Source organism: Rhinopithecus roxellana, chromosome 21, assembly GCF_007565055.1.
Source record: "Rhinopithecus roxellana isolate Shanxi Qingling chromosome 21, ASM756505v1, whole genome shotgun sequence".
NCBI classification, from domain to species: Eukaryota; Metazoa; Chordata; class Mammalia; order Primates; family Cercopithecidae; genus Rhinopithecus; species Rhinopithecus roxellana.
In genome coordinates, this window is record NC_044569.1 from 49,901,597 (window position 1) to 49,920,741 (window position 19,145).

General features: G+C 48.6%; 1 protein-coding gene across 4 annotated transcripts in view; it reads left to right on the top strand.

Moving 5' to 3' along the window:
• ZBTB7C (zinc finger and BTB domain containing 7C) overlaps window positions 1–19,145 on the top strand; it is a 373,471-nt gene that overhangs the window by 343,305 nt on the left and 11,021 nt on the right. For all 4 annotated transcript variants that reach the window (XM_030926162.1, XM_030926163.1, XM_030926164.1 and 1 more), the window contains one exon: window positions 16,349–17,572. In XM_030926162.1, the coding sequence (XP_030782022.1) occupies window positions 16,349–17,572 (1,224 nt within the window). The remainder of the gene's footprint in view (window positions 1–16,348; window positions 17,573–19,145) is intronic.

The following is a 19,145-nucleotide window of genomic DNA, read 5'->3' on the forward strand; positions in this document are numbered from 1 at the left end:
CCACAGAGATAATCCTTATATATAAGTTGAACATATGGCAGCAGTGAAATTGCAAGATATATGTCTATAAGGGTAATTGCTGAGTTATCAGAATTTTTTAATTTTTGGCCCATAGATGAAACTTGAAATCTATTTAATTTTTATGTCTTTAATGCAGAGTGATGGTAAGCATTTTTCATACACTTGAAAGTTATTTGTATTTATTTTTCTAGGATCTTCCTGTTCATGTTTTTTTTTTTTTTTTTTTTGGCCAATTTTTCTAATAAACTATAGATCTTTTCCTGATTTGTTGACACAAGGTCTCTCTCTATATAAAGGAAATTAACCCTTCATCATATGTTTCAAATATCTTCTTCAGTTTGTTTGTGTCTTGATTTTGTTATGGAATTTTGGATGTACATAAATGTTTAAATCATTATTTAGTCAGATTTATCAAATCTTTTATGACTTCTGGGTTTTCTATCTTAGCAAAGTATTTTTCCTTTGCAATTGTAAAACAGTTCTTCAATATTTACTTTTTTTAACTTTTAAAGCTTTGCTACATGTATCATTTGTTTTGGTGTAAGGAGTGAGGAAGGGATACAAGTTTTATTTTGTTTTATCTCCTAAATGGTTGCCTAGTTGTTCTAATCTCATTTATTGAAAAATCCATTTTAAAATAAAAATTGAATTCCACCTTTATTACATGCTAAATTCATACCTACATGAATTTATGTGAGTCTGTTTATGAACTGCCCATGACTTTATATTGATCTGTCTTCCTGTTCATGATCCGGTACCAAATATTTTATTTTTATGGCTTTCTAATGTGTTTTCATATCTGGTAGGGCTGGTCCCCCTACTCCTGTTACTCATCTGTTTCAAAAATTTCTTGGCTATTCCTAAATGCTTATTTTTCTATATGAACTTCAGAATCAGCTTATCTAATTTCAGTAGAAATTCTGATATTTTTATTGGGATTATATTGCACTTATTAAATTATTTAGGGGAAATTGGCATCTTTACAGTATTGTGGCTCCCTGTCCAAGTACGAGGTGTATCTTTCCATTGATTTAAGTCTTAAGAAGTGCTTCAATCGTGTTTAAAACAGTCTCTGTATGGATCTTACATGTTTCTTAAGAACTTATTCCTAGGTGTTGTTTCTATTTTTGTTGCCAAGTCAATGGGGTCCCTAATGTATGTTTGAACTTGTCTGTTATTTGTATAGGAAAGTATCCAATCATATCATCCACAAATAATGACTTCTTTGCCAACTCTTTTTTTTTTTTTTTTCTTTTTAACCTTATATTTCTTATTCAACATTTCTAATCTTGAGACTTCAAATGGGAAGCCAACCATCTAAGTGTGAGGAAATTCCTGAGCCCATCCTAGCTCAGCAGCGGATCTGCCAGGTTTCCTCAGTCCAGGGTGGGGATGGGGAGATTCTCCTGCCTTGAGAATATTTTCACTATAAATTTATGATGGTCTGGAAACCAAAAATCTCAGAGCAAGAGGACAAGCAGTAGTAGCTGAAGTGGGGACAAGTTGGGGTGGAGGGAGAGGGTAGTTACTCTATAAGGTGCTAAATTAGGTGAACTATTTTTCCTATAGGTCAGGAAAGTCTAGTCCTTGGTGCTGGGCTCCTGTGACTGGGAGCAAATATCAGGAGAGTGAAGGTAGGCTCCTGTCTCCTAAGATTCTCACTAACCATAAAAAGGAGGGCTAGATTCCCAGGCTGCATTCAGAAGCAGGCACTTGTGATGCACCGTTGCGCAGCTTTCCACGATGCCCTCCCTCCCCAGACAGTTGTGTAGCCCAGACACCTAGCTCTGACTTGCTGGCTTCCATATTCCTGATTGTAGCACCCAGCCCATACTTGGTTCTTTTTTTTCTTAGACTTCAGTCTTGCTCTGTTGCCCATGCTGGAGTGTAGTAGTACAATCTCAGCTCACTGCAACCTCTGCCTCCTGGGTTCCAGCGATTCTCCTGCCTCAGCCTTCCAAGTAGCTGGAATTACAGGCACCTGCCACCACACTCGGCATGTGGCTGATTTTTGTATTTTTAGTAGAGATAGGATTTCACCATGTTGGCCAGGCTGGTCTTGAACTCCTGACTTTAAATGATCCTCCCGCCTCAGCCTCCCAAAGTGCTGGGATTACTTTGGGAGGTGAGCCACCATGCCCGGCCCCACATTAGTTCTTTATTGGTTCCTACTTCTTTGTAATATTTTGCTGTGGGTTACTCTTTCCTGCCCAGTGAAGCCAGAAGACCCTCTAAAGCAGGTATTTTGTATGGCCTCACACAGCATGAGGCCCAGTCAAGCACATGGTGAGTGATCAATAACGTGTTAATTGACTGATATTCCATGAGTCAAACACTCAGGACAAATGAGTTTCCATCTCACATCCTAATTGCCCTCTCTTTGAAAAGGGAACCAAACAGCCGTCAGTTTCTGCAATGGGCAAGGGAGGAAATGATAGCAGAGGAGAGACTGGGCTCAAGTATAAATAGGAAAAGGAAACGCTTGGGCTTTCTCAGTGCAATAAAAGTTCTGTATAATAATATTATAAGTAACTGCAATTAAGCCTGGAAATTGTAAGCTTCCAGTTTGTTCTTTCCCAGCCAAATGCCAGGCGGTTCTCGTGGTGGATGGCGTTTGCTTAGAAGAAAAGTGCGAGTTCTGAGGCAAATCTGAGGTTTGGCTTCCTTTGGAAAACACAGGCAGGGCCGGGATCTTTGAGGCCATCCGGCTGGGCCTCGTCTCCAAATTGAGGTAGACAACAGCAGGGAGGCAGGAGTGTTTGTCGAGGGCTGAGGCATAACCAGGACATCTTACACCTGTGATGAGTCCTCGGCATGTGGCTCTGTCCTCTTTCCTCCCACAGCTGCCACCCCCCTACAGCAGCCCCTCCCTGGCCAGGTCCCACATGGAGGTCTGGGGTAGAGAAGGGCAGGGGAGTGGCCGTGAATAATGCAGAGCGGCTCCATGGGTCAGGAGATACAGCCTCCTAGCTGGTTCCCGCCACCCTTTCCTCCCTGCTCCAGGACTGCTTGCTGACACCTTCCTCAAATACAGCTCCAAGCAGATTCTTCTCCCATCCAGAACCTTCCCTGATTTCCTTCGAGGAAGGATTCCAATGCTCGTGAGGCCCCTGCCTCACCGTCCCACCCACACCCGAGACTCCCACATGGTGGGCTGCGGTCTTCACTGCTCTGCTGCCCAGACTAGGCTGTCTCTAAACTCATTGAACTTCTATCTTTGAACCCAGCACCGCAAACTCCCTGGCATTCCTGTCTGATGTGCCATCCTCACTCAGCGTCTGTGCCTTCCTTAGCACATGCTGATCCCTTTGCCAAAATGTTCTCCTTCCCCTGCCCCACATCCCTGGCTGCTTGGGGGCCTCACCTCCTTGGAGGATTCCCCTTCCTAGGCCCAGCAGAGTCCCCGCCCTCTGACCCTAGGCACCTCATCTGCCTCCATGAGCCAGCACTTAGCACTCATTTTAGTCTTGTCTTTACTGTCTCTCCCACTCTTCTGTGGCTTCTTAAGACCAGGAGCTCCATCTCGTTCATCCGTGTTTCTCCAGCACTTAGCTAAATGGGTAAATACTGCAGCAGCTGAGAGAGACAGTTGCAGACTGCTTAGGAAACCCGGAATCTGACTGCTTAGGTTCAAACCTCAGCTCTACCTCAGTTTCCCTACTTGAAAAAATGGAGTGACAATGATGACAGTAGCCACCTCATGGGGTTTTTGAGAGGATGAAATGAAAGAAATGTAGATATAAATGTAAATATAAATATAAATGTAAAATATTTAGGATAGCGACTGGTACCTAACGGGCACCCAGAGTACATCTTAGTGACCAGTTTGATTCAGTCAAAGGTGAAGGAATCTCAGAATTGGTCCTTCTGTCACCTGTTTACTGTTTCTCTGTCCAGCATACCTGAAGTCACCATTATGGGAGAATGAGTTGTGTTCCTGTCTGTTCCCCCACCTGCGCATACAGGGCCTGTGGGGTGTCTGTAATGAACCTGTGTGCATTCTGCAGAAGCGGCCACTCCCAACTCCATGCCCAGTCTTGGCCACTGTAGGGGCGGTGGGAAGGCAGACATGGAAGCCGCCTCCTCACTTTTCTTCTGGGGCAGGCAGAGGAGACATGTCAAGCACTTTTACCAACCTGTTGAGTTGTCATCACTCTACCCACTGTGGTCAAATAATAACCCCACCTTGACCTTGTAGAACACTCATCATCTGAAAGTCCAACGTTTGTTCACACGTATTTTCCTGTGTAACTTGGCAGGGTCCCAGAGAGGGCTAAAGTGGAGGGGGTGGGAGGAGAAAGAGGGCAAAGTCAAGGTCGCAGGAAACCCAAAGTGAGGTGCAGCAGCCCCAAGACATCTGAAGCTGAGCTGTGCATGACGTCAGAATCAAGGATCTATCCTGGAACCAAAATACTGAAATGGATTAGTGTGTGGGCAGCAAGGGACATTCACAACTGCTTAGTCTTATACAAAAGAAGAAACTGCAGCTCCAACAGGGACCCGGCTGCTTCGAGGTCACATCACTAAGCAGTTGCAGAGCAGAGCTAGGATTTTAACTATAATTCCTCCCCCAGAGGGTTTTGGCCTGCTCTCTGCTGACCACATACCTGGGTCCTTCCCAGCCTTTGCTCCTCATGCTCCTGGCCTTTCTCTACTCCAACTATGGCCCCCTCACCTGGCATCTGCTTTCCTTTCTGCCCCATGTGAAGTCCCCAGAGCCAGCAGCAATGGACTCAGCTTCCAGAGCCCTGCCCACAGCACTGGGAGCCCTTGGCGCGTGGGTAGAAGAGGCGTGCAGACAGCACACTCAGAGGCTAGCCAACTGTGCAGCCGCTTAATGCTTTCTAGAACAGATGCCAAAATATCCCTAGGAAGGGTCAAAATATGGTACCACTTAGCCCAGTTATCCACACACAACCTCTTCAATAACTAGCAAAATCTAAACCATTTCCACTCTACTAGAGGAGATGGCCCCTTTGGGCAGAAATGCTACAAAGAATAGTGCTCTCGTGGGTTGATGCGTGTCCCACCCTTCCACCACAGCCCCACCCTCCAGGGAGCCATCCAGCACCAGCAGGGGACACCTCCTGTGAAGGCAGCCTGAGGCCATTGGGAGTATGAAACTCAGTAACGCGTGGCCTAGTGCTGTTTATGGGAGACAAGTGATTTATTTTATTATCTAAATTTTCAGTGGTTTAATAAGGTTTAATAAGCCTCCCAAGAAGTTTTCTGGCTCAGGAAATCGCCTGTAATAACCACAAGTAGTAAATCCTTTATTTTGAACATGAAAGAGGTGTGCAGCTTTTCTTAAAAGAAAACAAGTCTCCCCCGCTCCCCCCTAGTAAATAAAGGATGAAAAAATAATTAAAGAACAACAGCTTGAAGGGGCATCATTTGATTTGCCTGCCCCAGACTTCCATGGCCGACCCCGCCAGGGTGCCAGCCATCTGCAGTGGCGCCCCTCTCCATTGGTGTGCCCCGCCAGCTCTTGACCCTGCAGTTGCGCCCTAGCAAACTGGAACGAGCCCTCACTTTGTGACTGAGGCCAGGCAGCCCCATAGGGAACCCACTTTTTCTGTCTTTCCTGCAAGTCCCCTGCATGGTGCATTAGCAAAAGCAATGGCCTCAGGGACGATGCGAGCTCCCCCACTGTCATCCCATCACCTTGCTTTGTGACCTTAGCCTCACTTCACTTTAGTCTCCTCATCTATCAGATAGGCATAATTCCACCTGGCCTGCCACCAAGGAGGTGAAAGTGCTTTGAAAGGAAAAAGGCTTCAAGCCACCCTTGGATGAGGGGATGAGGGGATGAGGGCAGTGGGCCTGGCACATCCACTTCAGACTCCCCCAGAGGCCTCAGGCAGCCTCTACATAGAAGAAGGGAGTCCTCTAGGTGTGGCTGAGCAGCTCTGACACTCATGCACCCCCAGCCTCAATCCCACACCCACTTCCATCCCCAAAGCCCAGGCGTGAGGCTTCCCCTCATTCTTCCTCATCCATCTGCTCATCCCTTGGGCTACCCTCTTAGGTACTCTTCAAGTCCAGCCTGGAGAAGCCCACCCTGGCTTTTGCCCTACTCTAAACCTCTGTGGTGATCTTAGACCTTGTTCTGATAAAATCAAACCAATGCTGGTGTAGAGGAGATGGAGTGAGGGTTGAAGAGGTGGCGATGATGTTGGGGCTAAAGGTCAACAAGGGATACAGCCTCATACTGGGGCAGAGACTAGGTGACCAGTCAGGAGGTTTGGGACCTCTGTCACTTAGCCATTCTATGACCTTGGGCAAACCAATTCACCAACAGGAGCTTAGGTTTCTCATCAGCAAAATGGGCAAAATAATTCCTTATATACACAGGGATCCTAGGAAAACATATGAAGAAAAATGTCTGTGAACAAGCTTTCCTGAAAGTAAAGCTCAACAGGCATGTGACATTGTTAAGCCAGGGGGTTTCAGCAGAGAACCATGAGGCAGAGACTTGAGTGACTGGTTGCAGAAAAAAAACTCAGACCCCTAGGTGTAGGGGCAGAGAAAATCCGTCTATGACTGGGATGAGAACCCAGGGGTACCTGCTTCCTGGGTCTGGCCTCTTCTGGGCCATCACTCATCTTGTCAAGGGGGTTGGACATTGAAGGGAAAGAGGAGGGGGTGCACAATTGTGTGAGGTGGGAAGGGCCTGCATTCCAGCTGTAAGGGAACACCTGAATGGCCATTGCCCTTAGCAGGGGAAGAAAGCTCAGAGCAGGTCGCACAAAACCCCCAAGGGGCTGAGTAGGCCAGGCTCAGCTGGGGACTGCTGGCTCCAGGCATGTCCTGGCAGGGCGGCAGAGCAGGTGGGGCCAGCTTCACCCAGGGTGGGCTCTCTGCCTGGGGTGCTTATGGCGGGCAGGGCACAGGCTAAAAGTTGAAGTAGCCCTGCCCAGCCTCCCAGCCCACATGTCTGGTTCCAACCTCTGGGGCAGCCAAAGCCCAGGGGCATTCCAGGGCCAAGGGGTGTGACCGCCTAGCTTGGGGAAACTGCCAAGGGTTGGGTGGGTGCGCCCAGCAGAGATCTAGGGCTGGCCAGCTGCTTGGGCCAAGTCTCCCACCCTTTATCCTGCCCTAACCCACCACCCCTTTGTGGATTTCAGTGCCTACAGACCACCGGGAGTAAAGACCTGCTCAAAGAACGCAGGTAGCTGCTGCCCACCCTCATTCCCAGATCTGGAGAGGAAATCCACATCCCTTCTCACCCCGTGCAACATACCTCCCACCCCCACCACAGCCACTATTTCCACCAGGTGGCTGTGAAGCTCCAGGCCTGGGCTTGGGAGGAGCTGGAGGCTGGAGACTGGGTGGGGACAGCTTCCGGGATAGTGGGATTCGGTTGGCTGGGGCCAGCTTGCCCTGGGGATTTGGCAGATGGAACCACCATCCTGAGCCCAGATTTGCTGAGCTGAGCAGGATTCAGGGAGGCGCCGGACTTGAGGATCATAGCAGTAGAATTGCACCAACAGTTCTATTCTTGAAAGGCAAGAAAGCAACGGGACTCAAGCAGAAATCCAGTTCCCACCCTGCTGTTTTCTAGCTGCGTGACTTGGAGCAGGTCACTTAGCCTCTCTGATTTCCATAACAGGGACCATAATACCAGCAGAAGAATGAAAGAATTAATATAAGCATCTTATGAATGATAGGGCTCTGTTCAAGTGTCAGGTGTCCCCACAGCAGAGGGCTGGGGCCATCCCACTACCTTTTGTGATTTCAAAGCTATCCCCTTTGTTTATGTGAACCAATCTCATTCATTCAGTGTCTGCCATGTTCTTACTTGCTGGCATCCTGGGAGTAATACAGAAATACAAGAAATAGACCCTGCCTTGAGGCCAGTCATCTCACTGGGGGAATGGGACTTCCTAATAACCCAAGAACTTCAGGCTGGAACTTCAGGCTGACTCATTCCCCTCACATACCACTCAGCGAGATCCACGCAATTACTTCCCCATTTCCCAGATAAGGAAACTGAGGCAGCAGAAGTATATAATTTGCCTAACACCAGCACTTCATGTTCCTGGTAAAACTAAGATTAGAACACGAGTCCTTTACTAGCCAGGCAGCCTTGCACCTAATTGGAGGCACTGTGGTCTAACAGAGGAGGCAAAGGCTTGGGCATTAACTCATTTATGCAGGAGGTTGAGAATTTTTTTGTGAAAAATCAGACCTTGGCGATGACCTTGAGCAGTTGGCTATACATAACTCCCACAAGCTTAGCGTTCCAATAATGGAACACTAGGCATAAATGGGTTATAACATCCTAGTTCTAATTCTGGCTCTGACACTGATTTGCCGTGTGGCCTGGGGCATGGTCTTCATTCTGTGCCTAATTTTCTCATCTGTAAAATGGACGTAAAATTTGTACCAGCCTTGCCGAGCTCTTTGGGTTAGAAGTGCCTGAGACAAGGAGGTATGAAAACACCTTGGAACATGGTGATGCCCTGGACACATGCCAGGGGAGAGCCCTGGGAGCCTGTAAGGACCCTTCTCAGAAAGTGTCTTCAATAGCGTAGATCTCTGCAAAACTGTGCAGAACACAAATTGGTTTCTGATATGGCCCCATCCCTGCGAAAACATCCATAAGGGTGTCTGCATCCTTCCTGGACTTCACAATTGCTAGCATTGGTTGAGCACTGACTAGGTATCAGGAGGCAATTTGTATGCGTTACCTCATTTGATCCTCATAGCAACTCATCCCCATTGTACAGATGAGGAAACCGAGCTCAAGGAGGGTAATTACCAAGTCCTACGGGTCATGGGTGGTGAAGCGAGGATGTCAACCCAGGCTATCTGAGAGCGGTGACCTCACCCTCAACCTCCTCAGTCAACTCCAGGCACAGTGTCGGCACCAGCTGAGAACAATTTGTTTGATCTCACTTGGGGAATCCAGGTTAAGCCTATTTTCAGAAGAGATTTAAAGCTTTCCAGATCCATTCCGGATCCAAATGATGTAGAACATGTTCTTCCTGCCCCCTCTGCCCAACGAAATTCTTTCTACTCTTCACAGCTCAGACAAGGCCCCTGTTCCTAGAAGCCTTCCCTGACCCCCAGCCCACAGGGATCCTGTGCCTTTCTGCCCATACCACTCATTTGCACTCTGTACTGAGCCCCTCCTTCCTCAGTCACCTGGCAAGCTTGGGTCTCAGCCCTCTCTGCTCATCCCTCTAGCCTGGCTCTGATTAAACCCCTAGACTAAGAGTCAACCTCCAAGGAGAAGGGTCCAAATCTCCCCACCCTTGGATTTTACTTTGCAGGGGGCAGCATGGTGAAGGGGAACAAATATGAGCTTTGGCAACAAACGCAGCTGGGTTCAAATCCTGGCTCAGACACTGGCTGGCTGGGTGGCAATGGGCAAGCTACCTGCCCTCTCCATACTTGTTTCTTTATCTGTAAATTGGAGATGCTGATAAAAGTCTGTATCTTTCAGAGTTGTGTTGCTTGAGAAAGGATTAGAGGTGTGATAACTGACATGTGACAAGTGGCATTCAATAAATGGTAGCTATTATTGCAAAAGCTCACTAGCTTGCTGACCTCTTGGTAGGGAGAGAGGGGAGCACAGTCTCTCTCTGAGAGGATAGATGCTCTCATTTTACAGTCGAACAAACTGAAGTCCAGAGTGGGAAGTGCCACTTTTTCAGACAGGGTTGCTTGGACCTACCTGGGTTCTAGAACCTTCCACTGAAGGCAGAGGCTCAGGGGAAGTTCTCTGGAATAGTGGCCACATCTAAGAAGGTTTCAACCCCCCTGCGTTCTTCTTTAACCTCTTTCTTCCATTTCTGAGCTCCTCATCTCCTCTTCCCATCTTTCCCCTTTATTTTTATCTGTGTGTTTTTTTCTAGCTCCTTCCTACCAAAGGTTCATAGTTCACATCAAGCCTCTTCTAGCTGTTGAGTGTTTTGTTTTGTTTCTTGTGTGTGTCTGTGTGTGTGTATTGAATTTTTTTTTCCCTGCATGTTATTCTTGGAGACAGAACTGCCTTAGCTTAGATGATGGGAGGCAAACGGATGGAAGGCATGGGGGCAGGGGCATGACATCCCCTTTGGGACACTGCTGTCTACTGGCCCACCAGGGCATGGGAATCTTAGGGTCACCAGGGAAGCTCCCAGCATGCAGGGTGGGGACACTTCTTCCCAAAAAGACAATGAAACAGCAAGTGGCAGCCCTTACCTCCTGACTGCAACGTACCCCTCCCACTCCCTGCCGCTGAGGTTAGTCTCCTGCCTGGAAAAACAGCCTTGAGCTACCATGGTTACATCTGTTTCTCCAGAAATGGAACAAAGGTCACAAACCAAGGCACAGTGAGAAGTCACTGCTGGGCAAACCAGCCTTCAGGTCCAGGGTCACGGAATGGGTTCCCTCCCCATCGTCAGACCCACTTTGCACTTCTGGTTCCTCATGGTCATGATGTGTGTTATCAGATTTCTCATGACCATCCTATCACATGATGAGAAATAGAAGTCCAGAGAAGTGGAGGGGCTTCCCAGAGTCACACAGCTATGGTTTCCTGATTCTGAATCTCAAGTAGACATTGTTCCCAAAGCACAGAAGATCCGCGCTTAGCGTAGGACAACCACATGCCATTTCTCAAAGTGCTCGGATGGTTATCACAGTGGGACGCTGATCGCCAACACGTGGTCTAACCGGTTCCAGCTCTTCTATTTTAAAAGGCAGAGTAAAGCTTAAGGAATGGTGGGAATTTTCCCTGAAAAGCATTTTAAAACATTTTCATCTCTAAAGGAATAAGCCGTTAGCAAGCAAGAAAACTTGGCTCTCGATAGAGAACTAATTTCCTGGGGTTTTACTGACTTTGGCTTTTTACTCAACAGTGGAAGGGTCGTTTCATTTACACACAGTCTTTTCAGATGAGAAGGCCCCTTTGAGGGTCAGGACCCTGTTACCTACAGGGTGGCTTTGTGAGAATTAGAAAAAGGTGTCACTTCCTCAATACGTTTACTTCCATCTATCAAAACATTGTTGTAATACACGCATTTTGTTAAACTGAGACATTTAACTGCCATCTGCCAGAAAATTATGATAAACATCAAAAATCTATAATGTCTGTGAAATAGTGTCCCTGGATTATTATCTACTACTGCATAACAACACAAAAATGTAGTGGCTTAAAATGAGAATAAACATTTATTGCCTCATAGTTTCTGTGGATCAGGAATTTGAGAGATACTCAGCTGAGCCGTCCTGGTTCAGTGTCTTTCATGAGGTTGCAATCAAGATGTCAGCCAGGGCTGCTGTCGTCAGGCCTGACTAGGACTGAAGGATCCACTCTCAAGGTGGCTCACCCATTCAACTAGCGAGTTGGCATTGGCTGTTGGCAGAAGGCTTCAATCCTCTGCCTTGGGGACCTCTCCCTAGGGCTGCTTGAGCATCCTCACAACATGGCAGCTAAGGACAGCCCTTGCCATAGACCTTCCACCAACTTTGAGTCAGGACTGTGCTAAGTATTTAATGATATGATCTGCCCTCGAGCAGCTTACAATCTAGCAGAGACACCAATCATTACAGTTCAAGGTAGAGTCAAATAAATGACAAGAATCAGGAGACCAAAGGCTAGAGAGATGGAGCCTCTGAATTGAGGGATGGGGAAAGGGTTGTCTAAGTGAGACCTTGAAGTGTGGATGGGATGTGGACCCCCAGAAGTGTGAGATGCTGTATTCTGTAGTCAAGAGTTCAGCATGAACAAAGGTATGGCAGCTGAGAACAGGGTGTATGTTTGGGGATTGGAGAGTAGAGACTCCAAAGGTACATTTGGGACACATTGGAAGGGAGCATTGTGGCCACTCAGTCCAAACAGGTGAGCACCCACTCTCGGCTGTGCTCAGAAAGTGGGATGGGAAAGGCTCATTGAGCCACAGCTCTATCTTCTCCTCTCCCCTTCTCTTCTTACCCCCGGCAGAGCTTTGCCAAAACCACCACCAAAACTTACACAGTAGTGGAGGCTGTCTGGGGACCGAGCAAGGGAGAGGACCCTTCCCCAACCCTATGAGAAAGGCAGTAGCCTGGGGCTGGGGTGGTCTCCACATTCCAGCCCCTGAGGCTGGCCAAGCCTGCCTGGAGGGCTCAGTCTGCCCTCCCTGCCCTTGACTGCTTGGCTGTCCCTGGAGGGCAGGGCCACTCAAAACCTTCCCTCCCTCCTCCACAAAGGCATCCCTAAGCACCTCTGAACCTGCAGTCTGGGTCACTCATTAGGCGTTAGCAGAGACTACTGGCCTTTCTTGGTTACTTTTGTGATCAGAGGCAGGAGCTGCAGTTGGCTGTGGTTGGGAGTATGACCTGAGGAGCCAGACGCAGGCTCAGGTCTCTGTGCCCTCACTCATCCTCTGTGCATCAACTCTTAGTGGCTTCATTTTCCTCATCTGTAAAATGGGAATGATGATAACAATAGGAGCTAAATGCTTTATTGTGAGTACTGAGTAAGCCTAAGGGCAGATGACAGTCCTGACTTCTCTTTGGGAAACCCGTTGTTTAGGGAGGGGATTTGACCTGAAGAGAGGCTTGGCCTGCCCTATCCTCCCAGTTCATTTCATGGGTCCTGAGTATCTGAAGCAAAGAGCTTGGGGCCAAGGAAGTGGGACAAGTATCTGATGGGTCCCCCTTGCTCACTGCACAGATGCTCACACCACACCTGACTCAAGCATCCAAAACTAAATGTAGCTCAGACTTGAGGCCTCCCCTCTGATCCAGGCCTCCAGGGGTTGCTTGCTGGCCCCCAGCCCAGCTGCCCAAAGGCAGCCTCCTTGGGGCATGGCAGCCCCAAAGGAGCCCGCCAGCCTGCAGCCACGCAGGTAGCCGTGGTTTCCTAAGTCCTCTGCATTCCCTTGGGTGCCCACCACTACAGTGGGGAGCCAGGGAAAGGAGGAAGTCACTAAGAGCTTCTCTCCTCTTCTGGATGTAGGAGGTGGCCTCAGAGCTCTCTCTGCAGCACAGCCCATTGAAGCCTCAGCCTGGGGACACCCTCCCTGGTCAGAGAGAAGGAGGGGTGTCCATCAGCTAATTCTATGCAGGCCCTCAAGGGATCTGGGTGGATATGGTGCAACTGAGCCCCCAGAGAAATGCAGAAGTGGAATGGTTTGTCAACAGACAAGAACCATGTTCAACAGGGCCACTCAGAACAGAATCTGGCCCTTCAGACCAAGGGCACCTTGGTGGAGCTGCCCACTTTGTGCCACTGTTCCCACAGCCTGGTACACTGTTCTCCATATCCTCCCATGCTTTATCCTTCTCCTTTTCTGGGTCTTTGCTCAAATGATACTTCCTCAAGGAAGCCTTCCCTGTTGACCCTGGGTAAAGCGCTCCCCTCCTCTCCTCCCTTACAGCTCTGTGGTAGATAGCTGGATGAGAGATAGAGAGAAGCAAGGAGATTGATTAGTGGCTTTAGGTTGTTTCCTGTCATTTGCTTTTCTTCAACTTTTTATTTTAAGATACTTATTTCAGCTACAGTTGTAAGAGATGACACAGAGACATCTCATGTACCCTTTATGCAGTTTTCTCCAGTGGTAACATCTTGCAAAACCATAGTACAATATCAATCAGGATATGAACAGTGATAGAATCAATACACAGAGCATTTCCATCACCACAAGTATCTCTCCTGTTGCCCTTTTATAGCCACACCCACTTCCCTCCCACCACCACCACCACCTCCTTAGTCCCTGGCAACCCTCATCTATTCTCCATTTCTGTAACTTTATTGTCTCAAGAATGTTATATAAATGGAATCATGCAATATCTAACCCATTGGGATTGGCTTTTTTCACTCAACGTAACTTCCTGGAGATTCATCAAGGCTGTTGCACATACTGAGAATTGATTCCTTTTTATTGCTGAATAGTATTCCATGGCATGGACATACCACAGTGTTTAGCCATACACCTTTGAAGGATGTCTAGGTTATTTCCAGTTACTCACTATCATGCATAAAGTGGTCATGAACATTTGTGTGTGAGTTTTTTGTGGACATAAGATTTCATTTCTCTGGGGTAGATGCTCAAGAATTCAATGGCTGGGTCATATGGCAGTTGCATATTTAGTTTTTTAAGATCTGCCAAATCATTTTCTAGAATAGCTGTACCATTCTACCTTCCCACCAGCAATATATGAGTGATCCTTTTCTCCACATCCTCACCAGCATTTGGTGTTGTCAGTATTTTTTTATTTTAGCCACTATCCTATGTATGTAGTGATATCTTATGATAGTTTTAATTTGAATTTCCCTAATCACTCATGATATTGAATATCTTTTCAGATAAGACGGCTTATCTGCATCTGTATACTCTGTTTGGTGAATCTTGCTGTACATTTGTATCACAGTTGTCATATCCCTCTAAGCTCTGTTAGAGCAGAGGCCTTCTTGATTTGTTCTCTGTGCATCCCCAGAGTCCAGTACAGAGCCTGGCACAGGGAGACTATCCAATAATATTTAGAGAATGAATGCATGGACTGCCAGGGTCTCTGGCCCTTTTAAAGATGAGAAGGTAGGAAAGCAGTGAGGCCTTAGCTCTGGGAAGCCTCCTGAGCACCTGGCCTGTGGAATTGCTTAGGGAAGACCTGGGCTGCCCCATGGTAGAGGAGAAGGTGAGGGCAGGGGAGGGGCACCCAGCATCCTCCATGCCTGCCACCTCCCCAGTGCCTCCAGGTCACACTCACACTTTATGAGCCGGCACTTCTCACTCCTCCCCTCCCACTGCCTCTGCCTTCCCAGGGCAGAAACATCCAGAAGATAAATGCGTAAGGATCTCCAGAGCTCTTCCCACTGGGGCGTGGGGCTTTAGGATTTGTTTTCCTTTTTGTTTTCTCCCCACTTTTTTTTTTTTTTTTTTTTTTTATTATACTTTAAGTTCTAGGGTACATGTGCATAACGTGCAGGTTTGTTACATATGTATACTTATGCCATGTTGGTGTGCTGCACCCATCAACTCGTCAGCACCCATCAATTCATCATTTATATCATGTATAACTCCCCAATGCAATCCCTCCCTCCTCCCCCCTCCCCCCTCCCCATGATAGGCCCCAGTGCGTGATGTAAGGGCCAGGGCTTTGCTAGGATTTATCTAGATGGGCCATGTTGAAGCTTTGCTGTAAGTGGAAGAGCCCTGTCAAGCTTGTCCGACCCACCTTATTTTATTGTTGTTGTTGTTCTGTTTTGTTGTTTTGTTTTAGGCTTTTAGCAGCCTGAAGCCCTGGTTTTTAGTTTCTGTCTCTAGTGATAAGCGGAAAAGAGGGATGAGGAAGGGGCTTTACTGGCCCAGTCAGAAACAGAAACTAACAACCCATGAATGTATTCTCTCCTTGGATGCCCCTACCTTCCCTGGCAGATGCCGCATTTTGTCCCGGTTGACTATGTTCTCCTAGGCTGTGAGCTGTGCTTCCTAAAGGAAGGGATGCCAGTTGTCCTCTGTCATGCCCTGCTTTCTGCTGGTGCTGCCACTGGCCATACTTTACGTATAACATATATAATGATAAGGTGTCTCAGAAGATGCTTCTCACCACAGGGGTTGATATTTTAATGAGGCTAACAAAATATAGACATGAAAAATTAACTAACAATGTACTAGAATTTATATTTATATTGCATTATATTTATATTGAATATTGCATTTGTATTTGTATTGAATTTAAATATAGGTGAAATCTCTCTCAGATATACACATTAGGAAGTTAGTGTTTTTTTTTTAAAAAAATCAAGATTTACAAATGGAAGGAAACTTCAACTACAATGAACGAGTAAGGTCAGGAAGCAAAACATACCACAGAGCCCCCATTCACTTGCTGAAAATGGGCCACGAAATTTGTTTTAAGCTTCCTAGTAGCCACTGCAAAGTGTAAGTCTGTTACAGAGTCAGAGGATTTGTGAGACAAATCAGAGCATCTTCTCAGCAGAAGCACTGAGGTCCTTGCCCCACAGAGGTGGGTCCTGTTCCTGTGGCCAAGGCAACAGCTGGGTTCATGTGGCTTTTCATCCGGCAGTTGTATTCTGCAACTGCATGTTGGCAAAGTGGAAATCAGTAAAACCAAGCCTGAGAGAAGCCTTGCAGCCTTTAGTGAGTAGCTGACACCAGCTGCCCAGTGAGAAGCCTAACTCCAAGAGTCTTAGGGGTCCAGAGAAAAGCCCCAGCTTGTAAGCCAGGCTGTGAATTGCAGGTGAGATTTGGCAAAGCTGAGAGGTAGGAGGACTGGCCTCGCAGTGGAAAGGGAGCCCTTATGCCAAGAAGGTGGCTCAGAGTCCTAGAGCTGAGACCCCTCCTGGGGCCACGCTCACTAACCCAGTCTTCTCTGTGTGTCTCTGCAGGGCTCTGGCTGAGAACATGGCCAATGACATTGACGAGCTCATTGGCATTCCCTTCCCCAACCACAGCAGTGAGGTCCTGTGCAGCCTCAATGAGCAGCGGCACGATGGCCTGCTGTGCGACGTGCTCCTGGTGGTGCAGGAGCAGGAGTATCGGACCCACCGCTCTGTCCTGGCTGCCTGCAGCAAGTACTTCAAGAAGCTCTTCACAGCCGGCACCCTAGCCAGCCAGCCCTACGTCTACGAGATCGACTTTGTCCAGCCTGAGGCTCTGGCCGCTATCCTGGAGTTCGCCTACACCTCCACGCTCACCATCACCGCCGGCAACGTCAAGCACATCCTCAATGCAGCCAGGATGCTGGAGATCCAGTGCATTGTGAATGTGTGTCTGGAGATCATGGAGCCTGGGGGGGACGGAGGGGAGGAGGACGACAAGGAGGATGACGACGATGACGAAGATGATGATGAGGAGGAGGACGAAGAGGAGGAAGAGGAGGAAGAGGAGGATGACGATGATGACACGGAGGACTTTGCTGACCAAGAAAACTTGCCTGACCCCCAGGACATCAGCTGCCACCAAAGCCCTTCCAAGACGGACCATCTCACAGAGAAGGCCTATTCAGACACCCCCAGGGACTTCCCTGACTCCTTTCAGGCTGGCAGTCCTGGCCATCTAGGGGTGATCCGGGACTTTTCCATCGAATCTCTGCTGAGGGAGAACCTGTACCCCAAGGCCAACATCCCCGACAGGAGACCCTCCTTGTCTCCATTCGCCCCAGACTTCTTCCCACACCTCTGGCCAGGGGACTTCGGTGCCTTTGCCCAGCTGCCTGAGCAGCCCATGGACAGTGGGCCACTGGATCTGGTCATCAAGAATCGGAAGATCAAGGAGGAGGAGAAGGAGGAGCTGCCCCCACCCCCACCGCCACCCTTCCCTAATGACTTCTTCAAGGACATGTTCCCTGACCTGCCGGGGGGCCCTCTGGGACCCATCAAGGCAGAGAACGACTACGGTGCCTATCTCAACTTCCTGAGTGCCACCCACCTGGGAGGCCTCTTCCCACCCTGGCCCCTGGTGGAAGAGCGCAAGCTGAAGCCCAAGGCCTCTCAGCAGTGCCCCATCTGCCACAAAGTCATCATGGGGGCCGGGAAGCTGCCGCGGCACATGAGGACCCATACCGGGGAGAAGCCATACATGTGCACCATCTGCGAGGTCCGCTTCACCAGGTGCGCATGGCAGCCCTCGGGTGCGGGGGACGGGGCCAGAGGCCATGGGGACAGCAGAGTTGGGCAGGGAGGCTGGGGATGGAGACAGAGACCCAGATGGATCCCAGACACATGCAGGCTTGCAGCTAGCAAGGGTGCTAGGCATCACCTGGTGCTGTGACTTTCAAACCCTTTTTAGGGGCTGCAGTATTTTCTCAGATACAGTATTAGGTGGAAGCCCATGACATAGAGCAGGTAAGAGTGGGCTGTTCTGGTGGGGAAGGAAGTGGGGCGCCTCAAGCACCTTTGGTTGCTTGGCTTCCTCTTCTCCTTCCAGCCGTAAACTCGTGGAACTCAGTTTGAATGGATGGCACTCCCCGGATGGAGTACCGCCCCTTCGTTTGATTTGGAGAAGCAGCCACTCACCTTTATTAAGACTGCTCTGCGTGCCGGGGGCCGTCCTAGGCACCTTAAATACACTCTTGCCACAGCCAGGCCCTGGAAAGATGGGGAGACATGGTTGGCTTTGTTTACGACACATCTCCAGTGGCTAGCTGACCTGTGCAGCTGGAAAATGGCAGAGCTGGGACTGGAATCCCAGTCTCTGTGTAACAGCAAAGTCTGTGACCAGTAGACTGCAGAGATGCCTGTAGGTTCTTTCAGTCATTTTTGGGTCAGACCTAAAGGCTGGGCCTCTTTTTATGTTCTCCTCTTTGCCTTTCCATTTGAGGAAGGGGGCAACTTTATGCTGTTATAAAATTTGAAATTTGAAATCAATACATTATAAACCTTTCATCTTTAATAGACTCTGTCCCATTCAGCAAACGTGTGTTGTATGCCTACTCTGTACAGCAATTTTTGCAGTCAAAACTGATTGGCGGGTTGATGTGGGGTCAGATCTGCTCGCTGCCAGCTTTAGATAGGCCTCACTTTTGGAAAATACGGCCCGTTGGTGCTATCTGTGGTTCCTGGTGTGAGGCTGATCTTCTCAGCCATGTCCACAGGTGGGGAGGGCTCTGGTGGGTGGCCTGGCGTCAGGGTTTGGTCGTTTCGGTGTATCCTGTGTGTACAGAGCCTGGCGATGCCTGCCCTGGGACCATGACTTACTAGACTAGGTCCCTTCCCCACACTGCCACTGTCCCTCTCAAAGAACTCACCTTGAGAGCCCCGCACTTACGCCAGTGGCGCTGCTACCCCACTTCCTCTTGGAGATGTGTCTTTGGGAATTGCTGACAGCTCATTCTTTTGATTTTCCTCAGTGGGCCCAAAGCTTTGGCCTGAGGATGCAGTGCAAGGTTGTGAATGAGACTGGATATCAAATCAGGGACCATGGTTTTCCAGGAAAAAGAAAAAAAATGAGTCCTCTAAAGTCATGAGACCTATTCTCTTGGGCTGCTTGGGCTACTGTAAGTTGCCAGAGAAGAGTTTCAGAAATCCTTTCAGGTGACAGTGGCGTGGCTGAAATGGCTCTGCAGGCTCCTCAGGGCACTGTTTTGAAGGATGATACTATTTCCACGGTGGCCTTGGGGTCCTGCTCACAGCTGCTTCTGTGAGGGGAACCCCAGACAGCATCTGTCCCAGATGCTTCCAGTGA